At 39.2% G+C, this 23,788-nt stretch overlaps 1 protein-coding gene across 3 annotated transcripts in view; it reads left to right on the forward strand.

Moving 5' to 3' along the window:
- Window positions 1-13,094, forward strand: part of KDM4C (lysine demethylase 4C) — a 295,106-nt gene extending 282,012 nt beyond the window's left edge. For all 3 annotated transcript variants that reach the window (XM_072358921.1, XM_072358920.1, XM_072358922.1), the window contains exons 20-22: window positions 1,881-2,000; window positions 9,368-9,460; window positions 12,059-13,094. In XM_072358921.1, the coding sequence (XP_072215022.1) occupies window positions 1,881-2,000; window positions 9,368-9,460; window positions 12,059-12,235 (390 nt within the window). In that variant the 3' untranslated portion in view covers window positions 12,236-13,094. The remainder of the gene's footprint in view (window positions 1-1,880; window positions 2,001-9,367; window positions 9,461-12,058) is intronic.
- The last annotated feature ends 10,694 nt before the right edge of the window (window positions 13,095-23,788 follow it).

Raw genomic sequence — 23,788 nt, forward strand, 5'->3', positions numbered from 1 at the left:
TTTGTGTCATAATTCCAGTTCTCCTTAGTTATTTGAATGGGAACTGTTAATTTTCCATATGAGCAATTCCATTATCCAATCTAGAGAAGCTGTGAGACTTTTCTTCTGCCAGATACAGAGGGACCAATTCCTGATAGGTTTTTTTTCTTAGAAAATTAATGTTTGGCCTGACATTGTTTGCATTGTTGATAGATTGTTTTAAGGAAATCTGCTATATTTCATAATATCTTTTAAAAGCTTTTTTCAAGACACTTTGTCAAGACTTCTTGTTGTTGTTGTTGTTATTTTTTATGCTTTATCAGTAGAAAAGGGAGAAATGTATTGATGTTATTGAGCATCTTCACAGTCATCACCAAGGAGAAAAACTTTCTCCCTTCCTGTAGTACTGGAATGCCATTTCCAACCCCAGAAGTGGTCGTACCCATTGGAAATATGGTGATACTAAAAGGATATGTCATTCTGTGTCTGTCACAAAAGCCCTTGCCAGGCAAACACAGATGATGTGTCTTGGAGCTGTCCCCTTGGAGACCTACTGAGAGACAGACAGCATTGTCATCTATTTTGCGGGAGTGCATGTTTCTACAAAAGCTCAGCATTATTCTGCTTTTCTCATGAGATGAATCAATTTCATGGATATATATGATTAAAAACAATTTATCAGGCTTGGATTGGGCTAATATGCTATTGTAGCATGATCGTGCTCCAGTAAGGATTACTGTAGCATGTTTTTGCATATTTTAAGTTGTTTGTCATAATCCCTGGCCTCAGTTAGAAGAGCCAGGTGAACCCAACAATCCATTTTGGTAATTATTCTATGTAAATAATACATTGTGAAAACAGTGAAAGTACCACAGCAACCTCAGATAACACCAGATCCTGAAGAGCCTTGCCCCTGAGTCCTTGTATCTGAGCCCTTGGCTCTGCCTTTTCCCTTCATGTTCTGCCTCTCAGCAGTGAGCTCAGATATCACGAATCCCCATCAAGGAGAAAACCATTAAATTAGCTCTAATCTGCATCACAAGTCTTCTGAGGTAGTCACTACAAAGTACAAATGCTTTTTGGGGGGTGAATATTTGTCGGAGGTGATTTTTAAGGAATCGGTGAGCACAGAACTGGCATGGTCCTTCCCATGCCCATCATACCGGTTTCTGATGTGAATAGTGTGCTCCACATAAATCATTTGGGTCAGACCTGAGCCATGTGAGGCAAAAGAAACTGTAGCAAGGATGTATGAGCAGTATAAACTGTGCTGCTCTGTGATTCTCAACAAATCAGGCAAAAATTTTGCCAAAACACAGGAAAAAAACATGTTTTGTAACTCCTGAAAAATAACAAGTGAAACAGAAAACCTCACCTGTTCTTCATTATGTGTATTTAGACTATTTCAGTGTTTCTCCATCAGCTATGCAAAGAACTCATTGACATTCTCACCATTTATAGTTTGATCTATAACTGCATGTTTCAGTCAGCGAAGTTAGCATCCAGCAAAAATGTGCTGCAATTAACAAAACATGAGTTATTTGAATATGTAAAAGAAATTGTTGCACATATTCAATTGCTCTTTAGTGATCTTTATTTTCAGTGTGTGACAGAAATTAATTTGGGGAAATGTATCACAGTTGCTGATAGCTATCTGATTTATGCATATGTTGCCTTGCCAATGCAGCATCAAGCTGTTAAGAGAGTTTCTGTGGTCAGTATTTCATTTTCATAAAGGCTAACAGTATCTTCTGTGAGCCCATTAGCAGGATTATAAAACTTGAAACACACATGGTAATAAATCTTCTCCAATTATCAAGTTGTAAGAAGCAGCTTACTGGTAATTTCAAAATGTATTAGCTCACTCCCTGACGTGAGAATCCATCCTTCTTTGTAAATAGAGCAGAGATTGCCTAAAGCTGGGCCCACCTGCAGAGGGAGAGGTTGTTCAAGTGAAGTGGCCTGATGGAAAGCTGTATGGTGCAAAGTATCTCGGAACAAACACAGCTCACATGTATCAGGTGAGTGTCTATATCTATTATCAGACTCCTATTTTTGAGATGTCTTTATTGCTTATTCAGCTCTAGCATTGGAGTGGCAGACCACAACTTCAATCTGCAGGAGTATGGACTAAATTGCAGCTGCTGATGCCTTTAAACCAGTGCATAATGTTGTCTAAAACATTAACTAGTACTGTGCATTTCGTCCAAGTTGAGCTTTTTTATTTATGAAATAAAATTTTAAAAAAGGTTATTTAACATAACTCAGTCAGTAGTCTTCATTTTATAAGGAGAACAGGTAGAATATTAAGAGAAGTAGTTATTTTTTCCAAGTTATTTATTTCCTGTCTCCAAATCAGATATTTATTTGATTTCAGGTAATTACATCATTAATGAGATAAAATCTATTATTAGTTTATGGCCACAGTGTGCCCCAGGCATTTTGTGAAAGGATGGAAAAAAGACAGTCAAAAGAAGAGTGAAAATAGCTCCACTTCCATTTGTACAAGATACTTCTGAATTAATTAACACATAATCTAGAGAGTATATTATCCTTAGCAAAAGCAAAATGAAACGGAACACTGCAGCTTTAAAAGGTTTTTAGGCTAAAAAGCTGATTTCTGATTTTAGAGACACAGTAATTGTTTTTTTTGTTGTTGGTGGTGGTGGTGGTGGGTTTTTTTTGTACTTGAATTTGAGAAAAAATCAGTCAGCAGTTTTGAGTACCCCAGTGAATGGTAGAAACTGCAATAAAACAATCACAATAATAATAGTACTTCTCTAAGAATGAGAATCTAGATACATTTCTTTTATATGTATATAATCATTTTCACTTTTGTAACTCTTTTCATCTGAAGGCTTCTCATTACTGTACAAAAATGGCAAATTTGCTATTATATCTGTAGATAAATTACGGCACAGGGAGGCTAAATGATATGCTGCATTGACCTTCTCTGTTTGCCAATGACTTGCAATCAAACTCAGGTCCTCAAATGCCTGATCCCTTGAGTTAGTCTCTAAATTTTACCCCTTTGCTTATATATAGGAGATGTGTTATTTTGTGAAAGTAAAAAGTTTTGGTTTTAATAAAATGCAAATATTATTGTTCTACAGTAGCAGTAATCTTCTAATCATTTAATCTTCTAAACAGTTGGTCTTCTAAGGAATACTGTGAGATTAGATTAATGTGTTGTTTAAAACTGAAATAGTAAAAATTAGCTTTTTGTCTTATTTTGGACCTCTTAGACAACATGATGAAAACAGTATAGTTAATGGAAAATGGACTAGCACAAGGATGTTAGTAAGGTTTGCAGTTTCTCAGCATACCAATTATAGGATTATTTAGTTTGGGGAAGACAAGAAAGATAATCAAATCGTCCATCCATCACCATCGTGCCCACAAAACCACATCCCTCAATATCACACCTACACATTTAATGAACACATACAGTAATGGTGACTCTACCACTTCCCTGAGTAGCTTCTTTCAATGTACAACCACACCTGAGAAGAAATTTTTCCTAATATCCAACCTGCATTTTCCCTGGTACAACTTCAGGTCATTATCTATTGCTGATATAAGAAGTTGATCAAACTCGCCGCAGCCTCCTTTCAGGTAGTTGTATGGAAGGATAAGGTCTCCCCGTAAGTGTCTCTCCTCCAAACTAACCAGTCCCAGTTCCTTCAGCCACTCCTCACAAAGCTTGTGCTCAAGACCCCTCACCAACTTTGTTGCCCTTCACAGGACACAATCCAGGGCCTCAATGTCTTTCTTTTAGTGAGGGGCCCCAAACTGAATGCTGTACTCAAGATGTAACCTGTTCCCCACCAGCTCATCTTCTGGCACGTGGAGACAGCCTGTTCCTACGCATTTGTGTTAGAATCATATAATTCTTAGAAGGGACCTTCAAAAGTCATCTAGTCCAGCTCTCCTGCAATGAACAGTGACATCCACAGCAAGATATGTTGTCCAGGGTCTGATCAAGCCTTGCCTTGAAAGTCTCCAGGGACAGGGCATCAACTGCATCGCTGGGCAGCCTGTTCCAGTGCCTCACCACCCTCACTATAAAATACTTCTTCCTTACATCCAGCCTAAATTTACCCACTTTAAGCTTGAAACCATTTCCCCTTGTTCTGTCACCACAGACCCTGCTAAAGAATCTGTCCTATTCTTTCCTGTAGCTCCCCTTTAGATATCGAAAGGCCATAATCAGGTCACCTTGCAGACTTCTCTTCTCCTGGCTGAGCAGCCCCAGGTCTCCCAGTCTGTCTTTGTAGGAGAGCTACTCCATTCCTTGGGACATTTTTGTGGCTCTCCTCTGGATACACTCTGACAAATCTACATCTCTTCTGTACTGAGGACTCCACATCTGGACACTATGAGGTCCTGGTCCTCACCTCCAGGTGAGGCCTCACCAGAACAGAGCAGAGGTGCAGGATCACCTCCCTTACTCTGCTGGCCATGCTTCTTTTGATGCAGCCCAGGATATAATTGACTTTCTGGGCTGCAATGGCACATTCCTGACTCATGTCCAGCTTCCCATCCACCAGTTCCCCCAGGTCTTTTTTGGTAGGGTTATGCTCAATCCTTTCACCCCTCAGCTTGTATTGGTAGTGAAGGTTGTCACAACACAGGTGCATGATCTTGTATTTGGATTTGTTGAACCTAAGGAGGTTCACCTGGGTCCACTACTCAAGCCTGTCTAAGTCTATCTGGCTGGTATCCCATCCTTCTGGTGTGTTGACTGCACCCCACAGCTTTGTATCATCTGCAAACTTGCTGTCAGTGTCATTGATGAAGATAATAAAGAGTATCAATCCCAGCACTGACCCCTGTGGGACACCACTCACCACTGATCTCCATTGAGCCACTGACCACCACTCCCTGGGCATGATAGAATCATAGAATCATAGAATTACCCAGGTTGGAAGAGACCTTGAAGATCATCAAGTCCAACCGCAGCCTAACCAGTACCCCATCTCTAAAAATCCTCTGCTAAATCATATCCCTGAGTACCACATCCAAACGGCTCTTAAACACATCCAGGGATGGCGATTCAACCACCTCCCTGGGGAGCCTATTCCAGTACCTAACTACCCTTTCTGTAAAGAAGTTCTTCCTAATATCCAACCTGATCCTGCAGCCAGTTCTTCATCCATTGAACCGTCCACCCATCAAATCCCTATCTTTCCAATTTGGATAGAAGGATGTTGTGTGGTACCATATTGAATGCAGCCCAGAGAGCTGACATCAGTGACTCTTCCCTTGACTACTGATGCAATGACATCATCATAAGAGGCCACCAGATTGATCAAGCAGGATTTGCCCAAGGTGAAGCTATGCTGGTTCTCTTCTTTCATCTTCCTGTCTGGAGGATCTGCTCCTTGATCTTTCCTGGCACGGAGCTGAGACTGACAAGTTGGTAGTTTCTGAGGTCTTACTTTTTACCCTTACCCTTCACTTAAAAAGGAGTATGATGCCTCCTTTCTTCCAGTCACCAAGAACTTCACACAATCATCACAACTTTTCAAATATCATTGAGAGTAGCTTGGTGATTTGATTTCCTTCTTGAGGGAAGTCCAGGTTTCCTGGACCTCTTTGCACTTCACAACTGGCTCTGAAACAACTGTTACAGCCAGTGTCATGAACAGTCTGAAGTGTGTCCTCCAGAGTCCAAGGCAGCAGTTTTACTGCCTCCACTCCTGGCTTCACCATGAATATAGATCTTCATTCGTGATCACACTGCCTGAGACAGCTTCCATCCACCCAGTCTCCCACCAGTCCTTCCCTGTTCATGAGCAGCAAGCCTGGCAGAAGGCTTCCCCTGTAAGGCTCTCTTACCAGCTGTTTCAGGAATTTATCTTCCGCACACTCCACGAACCTCCTATTTTACTTCCACTGTACCGTATTATATTTCCAGCAAATGTCAGGTAAATTGAAGACCTCCATGAGAACAAGGGCAAGTGGTTGTGTGACTTCTGTCTGGTGCTTGTAAAACATTATACCTATCTTCAGCCTGGTTGGGTGTTCTGTAACAGACTCCCAGCAGAATGTCAGCCTCGTTGGCCTTCCCTCTGCTCCTTATCCATAAGGACATGACCTTGTCATTTCCAGGATTGAGCTTTACAACACTGAAACACTTCCTAACATAGAGAGCCACCCCACCAATCATCCTTTCTTGCCTATCCATCTTGAAGAGCTTGTAGCCCTCCATTGCACCATTGCAGCACTCCCATCATGGAATCATAGAATCACAGAATTACCCAGGTTGGAAAAGACCTTGAAGATCATCAAGTCATACCACAGCCTAACCATAGTACCCTAAGTCATGAAAATGATCCCACTGTGTTTGCTGATGGTGACTAGATTTTCCTACTGCACAGTGAAGAGTGCTTCATGTTGCCCATGCTGTGTGTATTGGTGAAGATGCACTTCAGCTGGGCTATTGGTCTCACACACATCTCTGGCATGCCACCCTTAGTCTTGTCTCTAGCAAGCCTGCCTTTATTTGTTTTTCCCTATCGAGGCAGATTGATTCCATCTTTCTCCAGTAGTTCTGGTGCTGAATAAACCCCACTCTGAATTAAAATAATAATAATAAAAAACCCTCAGAATTCCTCTGATGGTACCAGTCTCTTAGCCATGTGCTGATCAGGTGGGTTTTCCTGTTCCTCTCAGCATTTTTCCCAGCCGTCTAAGGGATTGAGGAAAGCACTACCTGTACTCCCAGTCCTTCAACTGGCCACCCCCAAGACCCGAAGCTCCTTCGGTCCTCGGGCTTCTCTGTTAGACCTCATCGCTGCCAACCTGAACTGCCAGAAGTGGATAATAATCATTAGAGACTACTGTGAACTCCTTTTAACAAGACAAACTCTTTTAACAAACTGGGAAACCAGCAAAGATTAAAGGGTGTCCAAGTTATACAATACAGAATTTCTGAAATTTTGCAAGCATTTTAGTCTGTATGACAGGGCTGCCAAACATGACCACAGATTACAGAAAGTCTGTGACATGCAAGGTGCAAGACTAACTCCAAGACAATTAGTAGTGTTTCCTGTTTCCAACACAGCCTCTAGGAAACATGTATATGTGCACACTGTTCTCTTGCTCTCTATTGGACACCTAGGATTCTCATACCAAGAGAATCTCTTGCTCTTTCATATTCTCTTATATGGTACCACAAAAGGAGAGACTGAAAACAAATCTCTGAAACAATTTTCATCTGATACAACAAATCTGTTCAAATATCCAAATATGGATAAATCCATGAATTGTTCTCATGTTCATGAGACATTTGTACAGAATGTGAGAATGCTTGTGCATGTAGGAGCTATGACAAAATGTGCCAGAATTCATGTTATCTAGTTTAACAATTGCCACCCAGTTACCCCACACAGTCCCTAAGCAGAGTTACACCTGCAAATGAAGTAGGTGTACATTTCAAATGTTAATGAGGTCTACCCGCGTGATGTCATATTTAATGCAGATACAATTGTTTTCAGTGTTTATTTTAGATTTTCATTTGAGATGATTAAATTATTCACCCCGTTGTTTTCTACAGTTTCCACTGATCCTTTAATCTTGTTGTCGTGGTGAAAGAAAATCTTACAGAGAGAATAATGTGGTACACAGACACAGTACAGCTGCAGAAGTGCAAATAAAATAAATTGCTGGATAAAATAGATGATTTATGATGTAGTATATGCAGTCTGGAATGAGTTTGAGTTGTTAGAGACAGTGATTTTGTATTTTGCTTGAATCACAAAACAACTGGAAGTCTTAGAGAAGTGCATATGTTTGCCTTTAACATCATGGCAAATACATTTCCAGTGCATTTCCATGCTGAATTATAGCTGTAAACCTTCCAGTTGCAAAGTTTGAACATATTTCACACAGCAAACTTGTAAGATTCTGTGGTATGAAACAGTCTCCTCCCACTTTACCCTACCACTGAAAACAAAAGTCTTTGCCCATTAATTTTCGAATTGCATGGAACCAGGGGAGTTTATTTCCTGCCTGATTCATAACAAGCATTACTGCAGGATACAAAGCAAAACCGTACTATGAAATGTGCTATGCAGTAAGGAGCAGGAGTAGCAGAAAGTCTGCTCACAGATGATGGTGAAGAATAATAAAATGGACATCGTTTAAACAAGCTTAAGCCAAAGGGACCTTTAGGTTCCTCTGGAGATCACTTGGCCTATAGGGTTAGTAACAGGAACAGAGGGGCAAAGGTGACTTCTGTGATTTCTTTACACATCTGTGCTCTGCGGAGTTTTCTTTGGAATTTAAATGCAACCTGGATTTGTGCATCCCTTTTAAACAGTTTTTAAAGAGATCTTGCTTTTAAAGAAGTTAATAGTTCATGTACCTGTGCCTCTACTTTTGACAGTGGATATACTGTATTGGATTCTTCAGCTGTTAAAATTAATTTGACTCTGTCAGTCAAGGCAAGGTTTTAATTTGGACCTACAAAACCCACTTCATCTACAACTTCAAATGCATGATTTTTCAGATTTAATAAGCTAATGTTTTTATATCTATGCTTTTGGACTTATTATTACAGTATAAGTCTGTTGTCATTCAAGTGGTATCATTAAATGGAATGGGACTTCTTTTAAGTTCTTGCCGAACTTTTAAGTACAGTTTCTGTGGGAACTAAAACTGCAGTCCTAGATAATAGCTGAAAGTCACAATTGTTAGATGAAGTATGAAAAAAAAAAATCAGCAGCTACTGAAAAGGCATAAATGCTTCAAAGCCTCAGCATTTTAACATTCCCCACACCTAGTTACATTTCCTTTCTCATTTTCTGCTAACAGGGTTCATGTTGGATTAAATCTAAACCTAAGCATGATAAAGCTTTTCATCTTCTGAACAGAGCATTTTAAAGAAATTCCATCAGATTCAATAAAATTCTGTTAACTGCTATTTCCCTAGTTGTCACTCATACTTAGTTTCTTTTGACATCGTCTTCCTCAACCTTGAAGCACAGGATGTTAAAATTAAATTTATTTATTTATTTATTAGAAGCGAGGAAAGAAAAATGAGGCAAATTAAAATGACATGAAGACATTTTAATACATCGGTCCTGCAGAATTGTTTCGTCTTTGTTGTTTCTGCTCTGCCTCCCTAATAAACTTTATTTTATTGCGTGTGTGTCAGTGTCGATTTTGAAGTCTCTTTGCTTAGATGTTATTTATATATAAATATGTATATATATATTCTAAAAAATAACATTCTTAATTTCACAAAAATAGCAAATATTTATCTGCACATCTTCTCTCCTTGCAGATGCATTTTTATTCAGACATCCCCAGAAACTTCTCAGAGTTATATCACAATTATTATCTTTTTAGTACTCTTTTTTTTTTTTTTTTTTTCAATTAGGTTGAGTTTGAGGATGGCTCTCAAATTGTAATGAAGAGAGAAGAGATCTATACTCTAGATGAAGAACTTCCTAAAAGAGTGAAAGCACGTTTTGTGAGTATTTTCTGATAACTTCATGGTATTTATATGCTCAGGATGCTAATAACACTATCCCAGGCCTTATTCTTACCTTTCATTTTAATCTGCACAGATATTGCACAGCAGTTAGCACAAGTGCACATTTGCCAGTGAGAAAGGTTTGTTGTATTTCCAGTACAGGCAAATGCTGTTGTCAGACTTAATTCTTGTCTCCTAAAGGAGTCACTGTGGTGGAATATCTGTCAGATCATGAGTAATATCTTAGATTTTAAAACAGATAAATGCTTTTATAACGTTCATACTTCTCGAGAAACTTTCCAAATTATCAGAGCTTTGAGATTTTAAATGCTTTTAATTTAATAAAAATGCAATTAACTTGTCCTAAGAAGCAGCATCCTGATTTGTCAAAACTCATTAATATCACTCCCAGGACTTACAGCATTTCACTGGTCTGTGGTTTAAAACCAGAGCCTCTTATTTTTCCAGTTTCTTCTGGTTCCAGTCAATGTCCACAGGTTAAATACATGCCATTCAGAAAAGAGCTGAGTTTCTTGAGGAGCAGAAGTTTGAAAAGTTCTGCTGCACAGATATTGGAGGAAACAGATCTGTCTTTGTCACTAATGCCAAGTGTTTGTGCAGTTCGATTCAATACAGATTCTACTCAGAAATGCATTGTGATCATCACAAGTCCGTGTTCCAATTTAGTGTTCTTTGTTCAAAACCGTGCCTTGTAAGTTAAGTTACCTTTCTTAATCTAACACCAGAACATAAGGATGCTAAGTTCTTCTCATAAATGAGAAGAAATAATAATTCAGTATTTTGGGGGAAAAAAGGATAGCTCTCTTATTAGAAGAATGAAGGTTTGAAAGGGAGAGCAATGCACGGTGTACTTTTCATTGCTGCAAGGTGGTAGGCTTATACACAAAACCTGCTTACATATTTGTTATGTGACATTAATTTGACTCTGGAGAGTTGGGTGTGTGGCGTCATAGGGAAATGATGTATAGAGTGGATTCTTCAGGCATACATCAGCTTGGATGACTTTGATGGCCTAACGCAGCATTACATGTAGGTGCAGGTAAGTAAATCTGACTTCTTTTTTTTATCCTTCTTGCCTACTTACTCTTGCCATCAGTGTCTCCTTTCACTCAGCCCTCAACAGCTATTCCTTACGTAGAGGCTATACATTTTTAGGCTTTGACAAGGGCAAGGATTGCCTTAATGAGTGAATGGGACAGGAAAGTGTGTGGGATAGAAGAGAGACGGAGAAATCTTAGGCTGTTGGTGAGTGCACACTGGCAGGATGTCCATGTTTTACTGAAGGAATAGAATGAGATAAGGACAACTCTTTTCAGTCGGAGGTGCAATAATCAAATATTCCTGACTGAGACAATTTTTGGCCATTTGTCTTAAGTGCAGATATCTTCCATTGTCCTTTTTATCTAGGGTTAAGAAAGATGTCATGGAAAATGTAAAATGAACCATCTGGATGTATTCAGTGTGTTCATCAATGTATTTTTTTAATTATATTCAGAGCAAAACTGCTTACTTTTTTTCTTTTCTTTTTTTTTTTCTTTTTTTTCTCCCCTTGGACAATACTTTTATAAAGCTTTTATAATTAATTGCATGTGCTGTACAACAAAAACTGTTGCATTTCATTAAGTATGTCACTATGGACATAACTGAGTTCATGCTATTTTTAAGATGATATTTTTGTAGTTCAGTGTCTTATTTTTGCAATTGACACCATTCAATTTATATGGAAGTTAGATAGAGGCTAAAAAACACTGAATTTGGTCAACTACAATATCCAGTCCGTGCGCAGGCCTTCCCATGATTCCCCACTGTTCCCTCGGGTTCATTAAAAAATTGATTCATTCCTTAAGGTTTGCTTAACGCTTCCTTCCCTCCTCATGCTGAATAAAGACATTGTTTCCCCTTCTTGAAGTATATGACATCAATTTCTTCTAACCAAAGTTTTTCCTAATTGTGGATATTTTACCATGACTGAAGTTGGTCCCAAACTCTCTTCCACCGTGTTTTCCCACATGGATTGCTGTTTGCCATCCTGCTTCTTTGTTACAGTTGATCCTTTAAGTTTGCTGGGAAAAAGCTGTTGATACCTCTTAGCAAATCAACCAGCATGCAGGTTTGTTAACAGAAGTCCTTGAGGTACCTTGCACTTAAAACAAGTCTGAATAAAACAGAGTGGTGGATAGTGCTTGGTACTGCTAGGAGTGAACCTACCCAACAATTATGTTACTTCTGTGTTGCTGTTTTGCATTATGAACGAGTGTGATTTTCTGAGTTCTGAATAAAACCAAACCTAGTGGATATTAGTCACAATTCTAAGGAACACTGAAGATGCAGAAAATGAATTTATGTACATGCAAAACTTGGGAAAGTAAAAACTGTACTTCAAAATACGTGTTTAAATTATATGTTTAGTACTTATGCATCTTTCTAAAAACTGTTGGAACTGAATAATCAATCATATAGTTGGTGTCATGATGATCTAGTGGCAAGTACCTGTATTTCCATGTAACTTCACTAAAATACATCAGAACATGGTAGCGTCTCCAAGTCTAATATGTATTTAATGTCTGGTTTTAGTCTACAGCCTCTGACATGAGATTTGAAGACACATTTTATGGAGCAGATATTATCCTGGGAGAAAAGAAGAGACAGAGAGTCCTGAGTTCCCGTTTTAAGAATGAGTATGTAGATGATCCAGGATACCGCACCTTCTTAAAAAGCTCATTCCAGAAGAAGTGCCAGAAGGGACAATAAAGAAAGTAATGAAGAGACAACGACAGAAAGACATACACACATTGTGTTAGACTGGTTATAGCTGACTAAAAGTCAAGCAGCATTAGTTGCAATTGGTTTTGAGTTAATTAAACAGTTGGTTTTACAGTGAGCCAGTCTATACATAAGCCTCGTCAGCTAAAGTACTTGAGTTATTACTTCTTCGGTTAATGTATTAAAGATTTTGTAATACTGTTCATTATGAAACTAGGAGGGAGAACCAAGTGAGAATAAAACAGATTACACAGTGATAGACTGAAGAATATTTTTGCTTGACGTTAGTGGTAAAACTCTTTAAGTAACAGAAGATTCACAGAAGAGGAGATGCTTTAATAAGCAGAGACAGATGCAGGGGCTCATTTTTTTCTGCCAATAGGGAAGGATTTTTGGTTTAATAATGGCGGTTTTTGTAAAACATTTTTAAAGCAAATACGAATATGTAAGGGATGAAGACAAACAAAATCTGTACTTTGTACAATACTCTTCATTTTTATGTCACTACTGCTCTCAGTAGGGTTTGATGTGGACTCAACTGTTGACTTAAATATTTTTGGCTGTTCAGAAAGTTATCTTCAGCACAGTAAAGATGTTTTGTACATTTAAAAAGGCAGATTTCTGCAGTTATTTTTGAACACGTTTTTTCATAAGATCTATAAAAATAGCTATTTGTAAAATATAATTTTCTTTCATTATGTGTATGAAAAATTAGAGTTTAAAAGTATATGCTTAACAGGCTAGTTTTGAACAAATATAAGATGGTCTTCCTTTTAAAATAATGTTCTATAATTGTAATAATATTTTGAACAAATATATAAATAAATAATTTCCTTTTACTTGCATCATTTTGTCTCTTGGTGTGATTATCAATTCCAGTGCCTCTACTACCTAAAGGAAGAAGAAGCTTCAATATCTGCTGTAGGCATGTAGTTTCCTGGAAGCAACATGAAAACATGATGTAGTATTCAAACAGAAACTTGATAAATACTTTAATTTCTTGTCTATTTCTTTTCACTCTTTGGGATCTTTCTGCATGTTTCATGGAAAACAGTATGTCTGAATGGACTTCCTGCCTATTTGTCTGAAACGCTCTGGTTTGTGAAACCAGAAGAGAGCTTTATCAAAATTACATCATCTGTTTCTTGTAAACTGGCCTATCAGCTGGATTTCTGACTGAAGCTCTCTCAAAATACAATTTGAATCTGAGCACTGCTGTTACTTGGGCTCTGCTTCCAATAAAAAAGTCAGAAAACCAGTCCCGAATACGTGAACCCAAGGAATTTTTCATGACAAACCCAGTGCTTTGTTTGCCCAAGTACACAAAACTTCACCTCACTGTTGCCCTTTGCATGATTTTTATGGATTTATTTATTTTGAGTGGAGAGTGAAGTCTTTTCATCCACTGTGTGACATCTCAATTGTAAATTTAATTTTTCTGTGTTACACTGACTATCTTTTATTTTACAGTGAAATCACTCATAATCCCTTTTGTCTTGGAAATTGCTTAGCTGTGACAATCGTAATGTATTTCTTACTGACATATTTCTCTTGAGATAGTGGGTTTCAGTGAGTACTGTCTGGCGTATTTCAGAATATCAGAGCTTTTTCCAGAGTTGTAAAAGAAAAAATACTAATGGTATTGTACCAAAATGCAAGATTGCTGCCCTCATTATATAAATACAGTTGGTGGATGGTAAGTTATTACATATAAGGTGAACATCAGTAATAACTTCTTGATATTAAGTTCCATAACACTGTTCAAGGAGAAAACTGATGATCCATCATGAAGGCTCAAAAAAATATTACATTATTCTTCAATGAAGTACATAAGAATACACTTTGTAAACAAATGAGGCTGTGAGGTACTACACAGGCTAAATGTCAGATGAATGTTCTTTGACTGCATCCCATGACCTGTTAGTCAGAACTGAATAAATTACCCAGTCTCTACAAAATGAATGGAGAATCTTTCTCATAAAGTTCCTTGAAATCTGCTGATTACAGGGCTGAAATAAATAAATAAATAAATAAATAGGTTAAACACTCATGGAAAAGTAAAACTTGCTGATTTCCATTTGTGCCTTTCAGCATTTTTTTTGTTTTTATTTTTTATTTTTATTTTTTTTTACTTGGAAGTTCTTGAAGGAATAATTTCTGAACTTTGTGAGGTGCTATAAGATAGCTGTCCTTCTCTTCCTGCCCTGGAAAAAGTAAGTCTGAAATGTAATTTTCTTGATTTTAAATTAAGAAGTTTTTGAATATGAAGATAACTAAATGTCCCTAGTTTTTAGCAGTGGGAAATTGAGTTTCGAGATTTAAAACAATGGTTTTAGGAGGTCAGGATGGAAGGTAGCTCATATGTTTTAAAAATACAGTTCATTTTCCATGGTGCCTTGTACTAATAATCCTTTGCTTTAAGTAAGTAAGAATATTAGATTTAATCAAAATAATATAAAAGGAATTTTGTTTTTTTAAACCACTGAGCTTTGTCTCTTGAGGTCCTCCGTATAATTGGATTTCTTGTCTCCTGGAGTATGAAATGTGGGGCTGTATTTACTACTAAGTGAAAAAATGTTGACCTTGATTTTTTTTCCTGTTTTTGTCTCCTTATCTGTGAAGCTGTGAGAATGATCTCATGAGGCATTGGGAGGCTTTGTAGTTTGGTAAGTGCCAGATGAAGAGTGCCGTGTAAACAAAGAGCGTGGTTGCTACTATTGCAGTCTCATGCCTCCTATTGCAAGACCTCATAGAAGTCGACAAACTCTATTTGATATTATCCATCCAAGAAAGAGCTTTCCTATCCCTTTGCAGCTCAACAGATTTCATGTATTTTTCCATGTAAGTGGAACTGATGTGGATCTTATAAGTATGTGTGAAGGCGTGGTGGTAAGTGATGTGCATATAGTAGCTGGTGTGCCAGCTGCTGGAAACAGGAAGCTTGCCACTGTCTGAATGACTTTAAAATAGGATATTTATTGCTGATGTAGCCAATTCTGAATAGCCAGGTTCTCACTCTCATAAAACTTTTCATTGGTATTTTCGTTCTGATTTTATGTCTGGAAATTCTTTTCTGATGAAAAAGCATCAGGCCAGCTGTGCATCACCAATTGGCTTACAGTGAGGTCCAGTAGGAAAAGTGCAGCGTTACCTTTAAAGTCAGGCTGACTGAATCGTGGTGATTTTCCTTGGAGAGAGCTGCATACCTCCAAGAAGAACCACTCTCTTTCTATTACACAATAACGAAGTAATTGTTTTGCACATCCAAAAAATCCTGAAGGCTATATGTGTGTGAGTGCGCAGTACACAAAGTATTGGCTTGACAGGCCTGGGTGTGTTTTATTTTTTTCACCGTATTCTAATTCATCTCAAAAATATCAAGGAAGAGACTTGAATACCTGAATTTATGCTGGCTTGTGAAGCCGAATATTTTGGCACTATGATTTCCTCAGCTATAGCTAAGGTTTGATAAAATCGCATTACTGGAATTAGATAAAAATTAGATTACTTCTCTTGAATCCTATTTGCTCTTGTATTACTATAGAAAAGCAATTTTGTTGGTGCTTAATAGAAGCTACAAAATGCATTGTGTTGTGCTACAGTGCTTAAAAAATTTCAATTAAAAGGAGAAATTGATAAATTCCTGCAAAATCTTTTCTGCTTTGAAGCTTGTTTACACTCTGCAGCTGTAAGTGCACAGCAGGCTTTTGTAGCATATAGTATTATACCCTGACGCTTAAAATGCAGCAGGATAAAAGCTGCCCCTATTTACGCAGATCCACCCTTTCTGGTTTTGTGAGATGTTCTCCAGCATACCGACTGCAACAGCAAAAAATACAGGTAAGGTAAAAGTGCTGCTTAAATGATCATCTGGCTAAATAGCAGATAGTTTTACTTACTAGTGTTCTGCGTGAGTTAGGTATCTCTGTCTAGTGGCACAATCCCAACTGTTGACTTTGATAACAGGTGACGGCAAAAGGATAGTTTCGCTTAGACACATGAAATAATTCTTTTCAACCTGTAAACACTGTGGCAGCATTTTTATTTCCCCTTAAACAACAGAAATATTTCATGCCAGTGTCCAATAGCTTATTAGCAGGAGGAACAGCTTATGTATGTTGTGCAAGAGGAATCTTTCCTACCCATATGCAGAAAAGTCATACTCATCTTTTAAAAGAATACCAGAGCCATCTGATAAGTTTATCGCACACCTTTGAACTTCAGAAGCCATCTTTAAGGGATCGTCGTGAATCCCCAATAACTCAGATAGGAGTCCTCTCTGATACACTTAGTGAAAATAAAATGAGTGATGATATGGTACAGTATAAAGGATGTAACAGAGTTCATCCGAGCTGTCGTATATACTGCCTGCTTGGTTATGGCTTCACAGTTACTACCAGACCAAACTTTCCTGCAGCCATGCTGCTGAAACATTATTCTCAACAATTTAATGTGTTTCCTATATCTAGATTTGTACCAGCAGGGCCAGTAGCTGCCAGATCTTTCTTCTGTAAGAGCTTTTGTTCAGTTGCTAATAACTTTGGCAATGTCGGTAGCCTACAGCTGAAGCTTTTGTTTGTTGGTAGCTGAAAAACGTCAGGGAACTCGAAGCTGTTTGGTCATTTGGAAAAATTGTACTGGGGAAGATAATCTTTGGTCTTTCTCTCTGGAGTGGGGCTATTTTTCTGAGTGTTATGTTTGAGTGATCCGTGGGGACGGGGCTCTGACGTGGGAGCAGCCATCCATTGCCATGCATGTCCAGCCCCAGTGCCCTTCTGCTGTGACTGAGGACACTGCATTCACAATGCCACTACCATCACACTGGGATTCGCCTCGCCAGGGCTGCAGACTGGGACAGCCTACTCCTATCCTCCAGAGTTACTTAAATGGAGGGCAGATATGTGCTCTGTTTTTCTCAGTGCCTTGCTGGTGCTGCTGCAGTATAACAGGAAAGTGGGATAAAGAAAACAGAAAAATCTGCCTCCAGAGGGAAAAATAAGAAAGAAAAGAAAGAAAGAAAAAATAAATAAAGAATTGAAGGCAGATAGGGAGCATTCATGGAGCTGGAAGGGGAAGAAAGAGTGGGATGGGATTCCAAAAAAGGGATTTGGTCATAGTCCTCTGCAGAACCCCGGATGCCCGAGGCTCGAATTTCTTCTGGTATAAGCAAATGGCTGTGAAATGTACCAGCAAATTACTGGCAGGTTGCCTATAGGAATAGCTGTTCCCGATGCCAATTACTGCATCAACTGAAGGAGCAGTCATCTTTATTCTCCCAAGGACTCGATCCTCCTGTGCATAGAGGGAAAGGCAGCTACATGTTACAAGTTTTAAAATTTGCTTCTTTCTTTTCCTTCTTTTTTTCTTTATTTCAGATTGATCATCAGAAAAAAAGAACAAAAAAACACCAAACAACAATGTGCATTTGTATGCATTTCAATTTCTGAGCTAGAGTGAGGTTGCAAAATGAGGTATACAGCAAATGCCAGAATTTTCCCAGGAGAAGGAACATCATGTTTGAAGCTTCCTTATCTGTTTCTTACAGATCTAGTCACTAGAGCGACTGTGGGGAAGAATCACCATAGTGACTCTCAGGGATGCACAGGAGTTAAAGCAAGAAAGAATGAAGACGAGGCACTGCATTCCCAAAGGGCATTTCTTGACACAGTACTAACGGTTGATGGCAATGTCATGCTGCATTATTGAGGAGAAAAGGCTCAAGGAACAATGTAATGGAACAAAATTATCTTTGAAAAGTTTCTGTGTCTAAAAGTAGTCCTCTGCAATTCGCATGCCTCACTTCTCCTCTGTGTGCCTGGGCAGTGGGGTGAGCGGCAAGGCTGTTAGTTCTGTCCAGTGCTGAGAGAGCAACCCAGGGTGACTTGCGTGGCCCTGTTGTTTCCCTTGGAGTCCTATTAAGAGAGTGAATCAGGACAGGAGAATTACTTATTTATTACGTTGGGAAGAGAAAGGCGTAGGAAAAAAAAGAATTACTTTATCCTGTTCCTATTGGCCATGATGGGTGGGAGGAAACAGCAGTAATAGATTTCTGTGCTGAATGCCTTTGTCATTTTGGGTAGTAAGTCCTCTCAAAGTGGCTGGAACCATCCTGTTCACTGCCAGTCCACTCTTGTAGCTCCCACACCAAATTCTCTCTCCCAACAACTCCTTCTTTGCCAAAAGGCAGAGGAAAGACGACTAAACTTCTTCCTCTCACTTCATGCATAGAACTGAAAAAGGATTTTTTCTGTCTTTGTCAGTCGGGAGCCAATCTTCTAAGAGAATCAGCTCAGTCTCTCTAGTTCTATATATGACTTTGTTATGCAAAAATGGCCTTGTCTGATGTGTGTTAGTTTAGTATGTGTGTCTGGCTGCATTAGTGCCCATGCACTGACAAGAAGTTTCTGGCTAAGGAGTTTGTTCATGAAGCTGGTAATACAAGTGCCCCATGTCTCTGCAGGACTGATGCATCCTTATTAGTACTGTCTAGAGTGAAATCCATTTTCTGCTGGAAACAATGATATGTTACCTCTTGATGATGGATTTCCATTTTTGATCTTAATTTAAGGATAGCAGCCTGGTCCTGAGCAGAAATTCACATCCACCAGAAAGTAACAAATGACCAGAGGGCTCTAGACAGCAACATACTTGGCTTTACTGTTTTGTTGAAACAAGAAGCAGCTGAATTATGGGGTTCTTTGTAGTTAAACATTTGTAAGATGCATTTATGTATCAAGTGTATCCCCTTCAATTAAGAAAAGGCCAAACAAATGAACAAAAAAACCCCACAAAACAACAACAAAAAAATCAACACCTGATTTGAGAAGGGCAGTAGAAATTAGATTTTCATGGAAATTATTAGTGGGCCCTGTGCTACATACAAAGCTCTAGCTGTAGCATGAGCTGCTTAGGTTTATTTTGATAAAACTGTTATCTCAGTCCCTGCAAGCAAGGGGCAGCAGTTCAATGTTCTGTGGGAATGCAATGCTTCTCTTCTCTTGTCCCTGCTGTATCATGTACTGCAGAGGATCATATAATGGCTCCTTCCTACAGTTTCTGTAGTGATTAGAGCTATTTGACAGGATATCTTTGTAACTGAGAATAGGCATTCCTAAGTGGGAGAGGATTTCAGTTCTGAAAGCTGAGATATCTGAAACAATGCTGGAAGTATTTATAACCAGCTGAGTAGAGCCTCTTACAGGTGGTACATGAGCCAGGGGTCTGAGCAGTCAGTTCTGGACATCAGGAGCCCATTTCCCAGGGAAATCGTTGCTTTGCCACAGAGTGCTTCCCCTGTGAATTTGTTCAATTTCCATAGTTCTGGATGGACAGACTAGGAGTAGTGCCAGGCAGCAGATGTATCCTGTTCCAAGCATGCCCTACTGTTATCTGAAGGACACCTTGTCACTCTTGTGTCTCCATGTGCCATCTGTGAGTTTTTATTTACCTGTCTGCTTAAGACCCGTCTGGCAGGTTGAGAATGTTCTGCTTCGCTTGTTCAGATGGAGTGCCTATGTGGTCAGGAATGAGGGAGTAGTGCTATTCCAGCCCAAGAAGGGGATGTTGGCTGTCATGTGTATTTCAGCACTACTATATTACAACATGGCTACAGGTAACAGGGGTAAGTACAGTTTTAAGCTAGAAGTTAAGGTGGATTCTGTGATAGTCTGACATTCACCAGTGTCACCCACAGCTAAAACACGACATAAGAGAGTTCCTTTTACTTATAGTAAACCTTTGCAGAAGGAACTGATTGTAGCATGCCACTGAGGCAATGGTAACAATTATTTCCACACCCTTACAGAATAGCCAGCAGACAGAATGACACGTCTGTGTGCAGAGTTCTTTCTCAGCCTTTGAAATCACTAGGGAAAAGTAGTGATTTAAATCTACTGCTGAAACCTCCAGGGTCTTTGTCCTTAAATGAGGATGAATGTCTGAATACAACAATGTAAGATTTTAGAATAGTCAAAGTCTGTGTTTCTAGAAAACTCACCCGGTACTTGACTGTGCTTCCACAGATGGGGATACTAACAAGTGTACAGGTTGTGTATATGGAGTGCAACCTCCACTCATAAGCAATAAACAGTGTGTATCACACTCAAGTTTCAGTACTTTGTCCAGTGGCATTCCCTCAGAACAATGTCACTATGTAAACACTCTTATTTAAAGTATCCATCAAATTAACTACTAGAACAGCGCTGTGTAAATTTGTGTCAATTAGCAGTGTTCTAAAAGGACAGGGAAGGCAGCTGAGAAGCTCCAAGAGGTTAATCACTTTCCATCAGAATTATTAATTTTATGGTGTGTTTTAAAAGGAAGGGCACAGTAGCCACTGACAGAGGCACTGGAGGATAACACTACTTGTATGTCAGCACAAGTGATTTCTGAGTGATTAAAAGTGACTGATATTAGTGACAGACTACTATTCTCCTAGCGAAAAAGAGACTATAGAATCACAGAATGGCTTGCATTGGAGGGGACCTTAAAGCACCAGTTCCAACTCCCTGGCCATGGGCAGGGCTGCCTCCCACCAGCTCAGGCTGCCCCATGCCCATCTAGCTCAGCCTTGAGTATCTCCAGGGATGGGAAATCCGCAGCTCTCTGGGCAGACTGTTCCAGAGTTCCCTGCCCCCATAATAAAGAATTTCTTCCTAGTATCTAGTCTAGATCACCCTGATTTTGGTTTAAACCATTATCCTTTGTCCTAGCATTACATTTCCTGGTGATCAGTCTCACACCAGATGTTACTTCCATGACAGTGGAGAATCCTACATGGAAACAGCTTTTGAGAAAAACAGGGCTTGCATGCCTCATGAGATGCACTGTGTTATGTCACAGGAAGACTCACTTGTCTGCTTTTCTGGTCTGCCTTCTCTCTTTCTTTGCGTAAACCAGTCTTCTAACAAAACAGACAAGTATTAAATTAAAATGAAGGCCTGAAACATACACATCTCTAATTGGAGAGCAAAGATGTAGTGTGTAAAATGAGGTTTGACTTCATAGTAAGTTTTACTTCAGCTGTTTGTTGGATGTGTTTGATGATACTTTACATGAGAAAGCACCTGAGCTCATTTTCTTACATAGAGCACAACCAGCTGGTTCAGTGTAGGATGGGGTCTCTGTCCCTTGCTAAAGTCTGCATAGCACTAACATGACAACTGCTTGTGTGAAAGCTGCAAGTTTTGGTCCAATGAAAATTATAACAATACAGCAATTATAGCTTAGTTCTGCTAAAAGAACGCACTCTGGCATCCCTTTACTGTTGTCAGGCCATGTAATCCATTTTCTCTAGTGAATTATGTGGTATTCCCTATGGCAGAAACACTGCTTTGCATTTAGCTACATTTCTTTTTATCTGGATTTTCTGTTTTATGCTTTGCATATAGCCCTCAGCCAGCATAATTTCCTTCCTAGAATCTTTCCCTTTCTGTCTGGTGCTCCCTTCCCCAGTTGGGTTTAACATGTGATGGGATAGGTGGTATAATGAAAACGTTCTTATCTTCTGTACAGCTCAGTCCCTCATGGCATCCTTTTGGACAAACAGTCCAGCTGTGAGGTGAACAGGTTCACGGTATGTTGGCTGATGAACTGGCTAAGCAGTAAAGCTCAAGTGGTTGTACTGAATGGAACTACATCTGGTTACCAGTGGCTCAGTTCTAGGGACAGTCCTGTAAGTCATATTTATCAATGGTCTGGATGCAGGAGTTGAATGCAGTCTTATCAAATTTGCCAGTGTTACTAAACTGGGAGGTGCTGTTGGCTGCCTAGAGGGAAAGCAGGCCTTGGATGAGGAATCTGTGTAGACTGGAGCGCTGGGCAACCTGCAATGATGTAAAGTTCAGCAAAGGAAAATGCTGGATACTGCACCAGGGATGGAGCAATGCCAGATACTGACCAAGAGATGAATGGCTGGAGAGCAGCTCAGCAGGAATGGACCTGGGGCTGCTGGTGACAGCGGGTCAGTTTGAGCAAGCAGTGTGCCCTGGCACCAAGAGAGCAAATTGCATTCTGGGTTGCTTTAAACACAGCACAGCCAGACAGTCCAAAGGTGATTGTTGTGCAGCATCACCTTGCATATTGTGAGCAGTTCAGTTATCCATGACATAGAAAAATTGTAAAGGTCCTTGAAAGCATCCAGAGGAAGGCAATACAGCTGGTAGCAGGGCAGGAAGGCATGCTCTGTGAGAGAGGCTGAGGTCACTCGGGATGCCCAGTTTGGAGGAGGGTGAGAGGCACCTCAGTGCTCCCTGAGGGAGGGAAGCAGAGGGAGGTGAACAGTCTGTTCCTGGGAACTGATAGCAGAATGGGAATGGCATAGATCTGCTTGGGAAAGGTCATATTGGGCATTAGGAAAGATTGCTTTGCTGTGAGAGTGTTCAAACACTGGAGCAGAGAGAGAGTTGATGGCCCTCCTAACATGCTTTAGTTTTTGGTTTCCCCTGAAGTAGTCAGTCAGTTGAACTAGATGATCCTTCAAGGTCTCTGCCATCTGAACCATATTATTACTCTATTCCCTTCTCTTCCCTTCCATTTCCTCCTCTCCCCTGTCCTCTCCTCTCCTCATGAACATACTGGTGTACTGTCAGTGACAAACCAATGCTTAGTTTCCAGCATGAGCCTGATTTTCTCTTGTCTTGTTACAGAGCAAGTTACTACATTTTTTTGCACTTGTAATTGTTGCTTTAAATATTTTATAATTATTTGAAGTGCATATGTGGGGTTGAAGTTCAGCCCAGAGTAGAAATATCTCAGGAACCCTTGCTAAATTAGTAGAGACAGTGATGGTGTATTGTGAACAAGTCATTCTCAGCTGCATTAGAATTAATTGATCATTTTTAATAATAAAAAAGCACGTTGCTCAAATATATGGTATATAGCATGTTTAAATGCAAAAAAATTGTTCTTCTTTATGGATTTCTCCAGCTTGTTATGAATATATATCCCCCACAAAAACCAGTTTTTTCCCTGCTACTTTATAATATAGGACTAAACTTAATGGAATTAGTCTTACCAAATCAGTTTCCACATTTCCTACTAAAAGGTTTTACATTCAGTAAAGTAATTTTAGTAAGAAAAGAGCGCCAAAGTGAAAAAGTCCTAATTATTTCTCTCACTGATATTTGAAGCAGCGGACTTGGAACATAACATATATTTCTAAGTGTGTATTTTCAGGTCAACTTCAGACTACAGTAACTCATCAGTAGTGCAGTCTTTGAACTGGAAGTCTTTTAGCAGTTCCCCCAGAGAGCTAATGAAAAGCTAAGAAGGTGTTCCATTTGATAGCAATTATGTCATTAGCATTTTCCTTGGAGATAAGTAATTATGCTTAGCTAGGAATGGTCACATTTTCAGAAATAGAGCAGTAATTTAAACACAAATCCTGATTTTTACTTTGTCTTCACATGTGAAGTTCAGTAGATTACTATAAGACATTTGAGCTGTGATTGTGGTAACATTTTTAATCAGTCGGTTATATTCATGTAATATAACACATCCTCCAGCTATACCCTGTTTCTTACGCACTGATACAGTGAGGCA

Source organism: Excalfactoria chinensis, chromosome Z (assembly GCF_039878825.1).
Source record: "Excalfactoria chinensis isolate bCotChi1 chromosome Z, bCotChi1.hap2, whole genome shotgun sequence".
In the NCBI taxonomy this organism is placed as follows: domain Eukaryota; kingdom Metazoa; phylum Chordata; class Aves; order Galliformes; family Phasianidae; genus Excalfactoria; species Excalfactoria chinensis.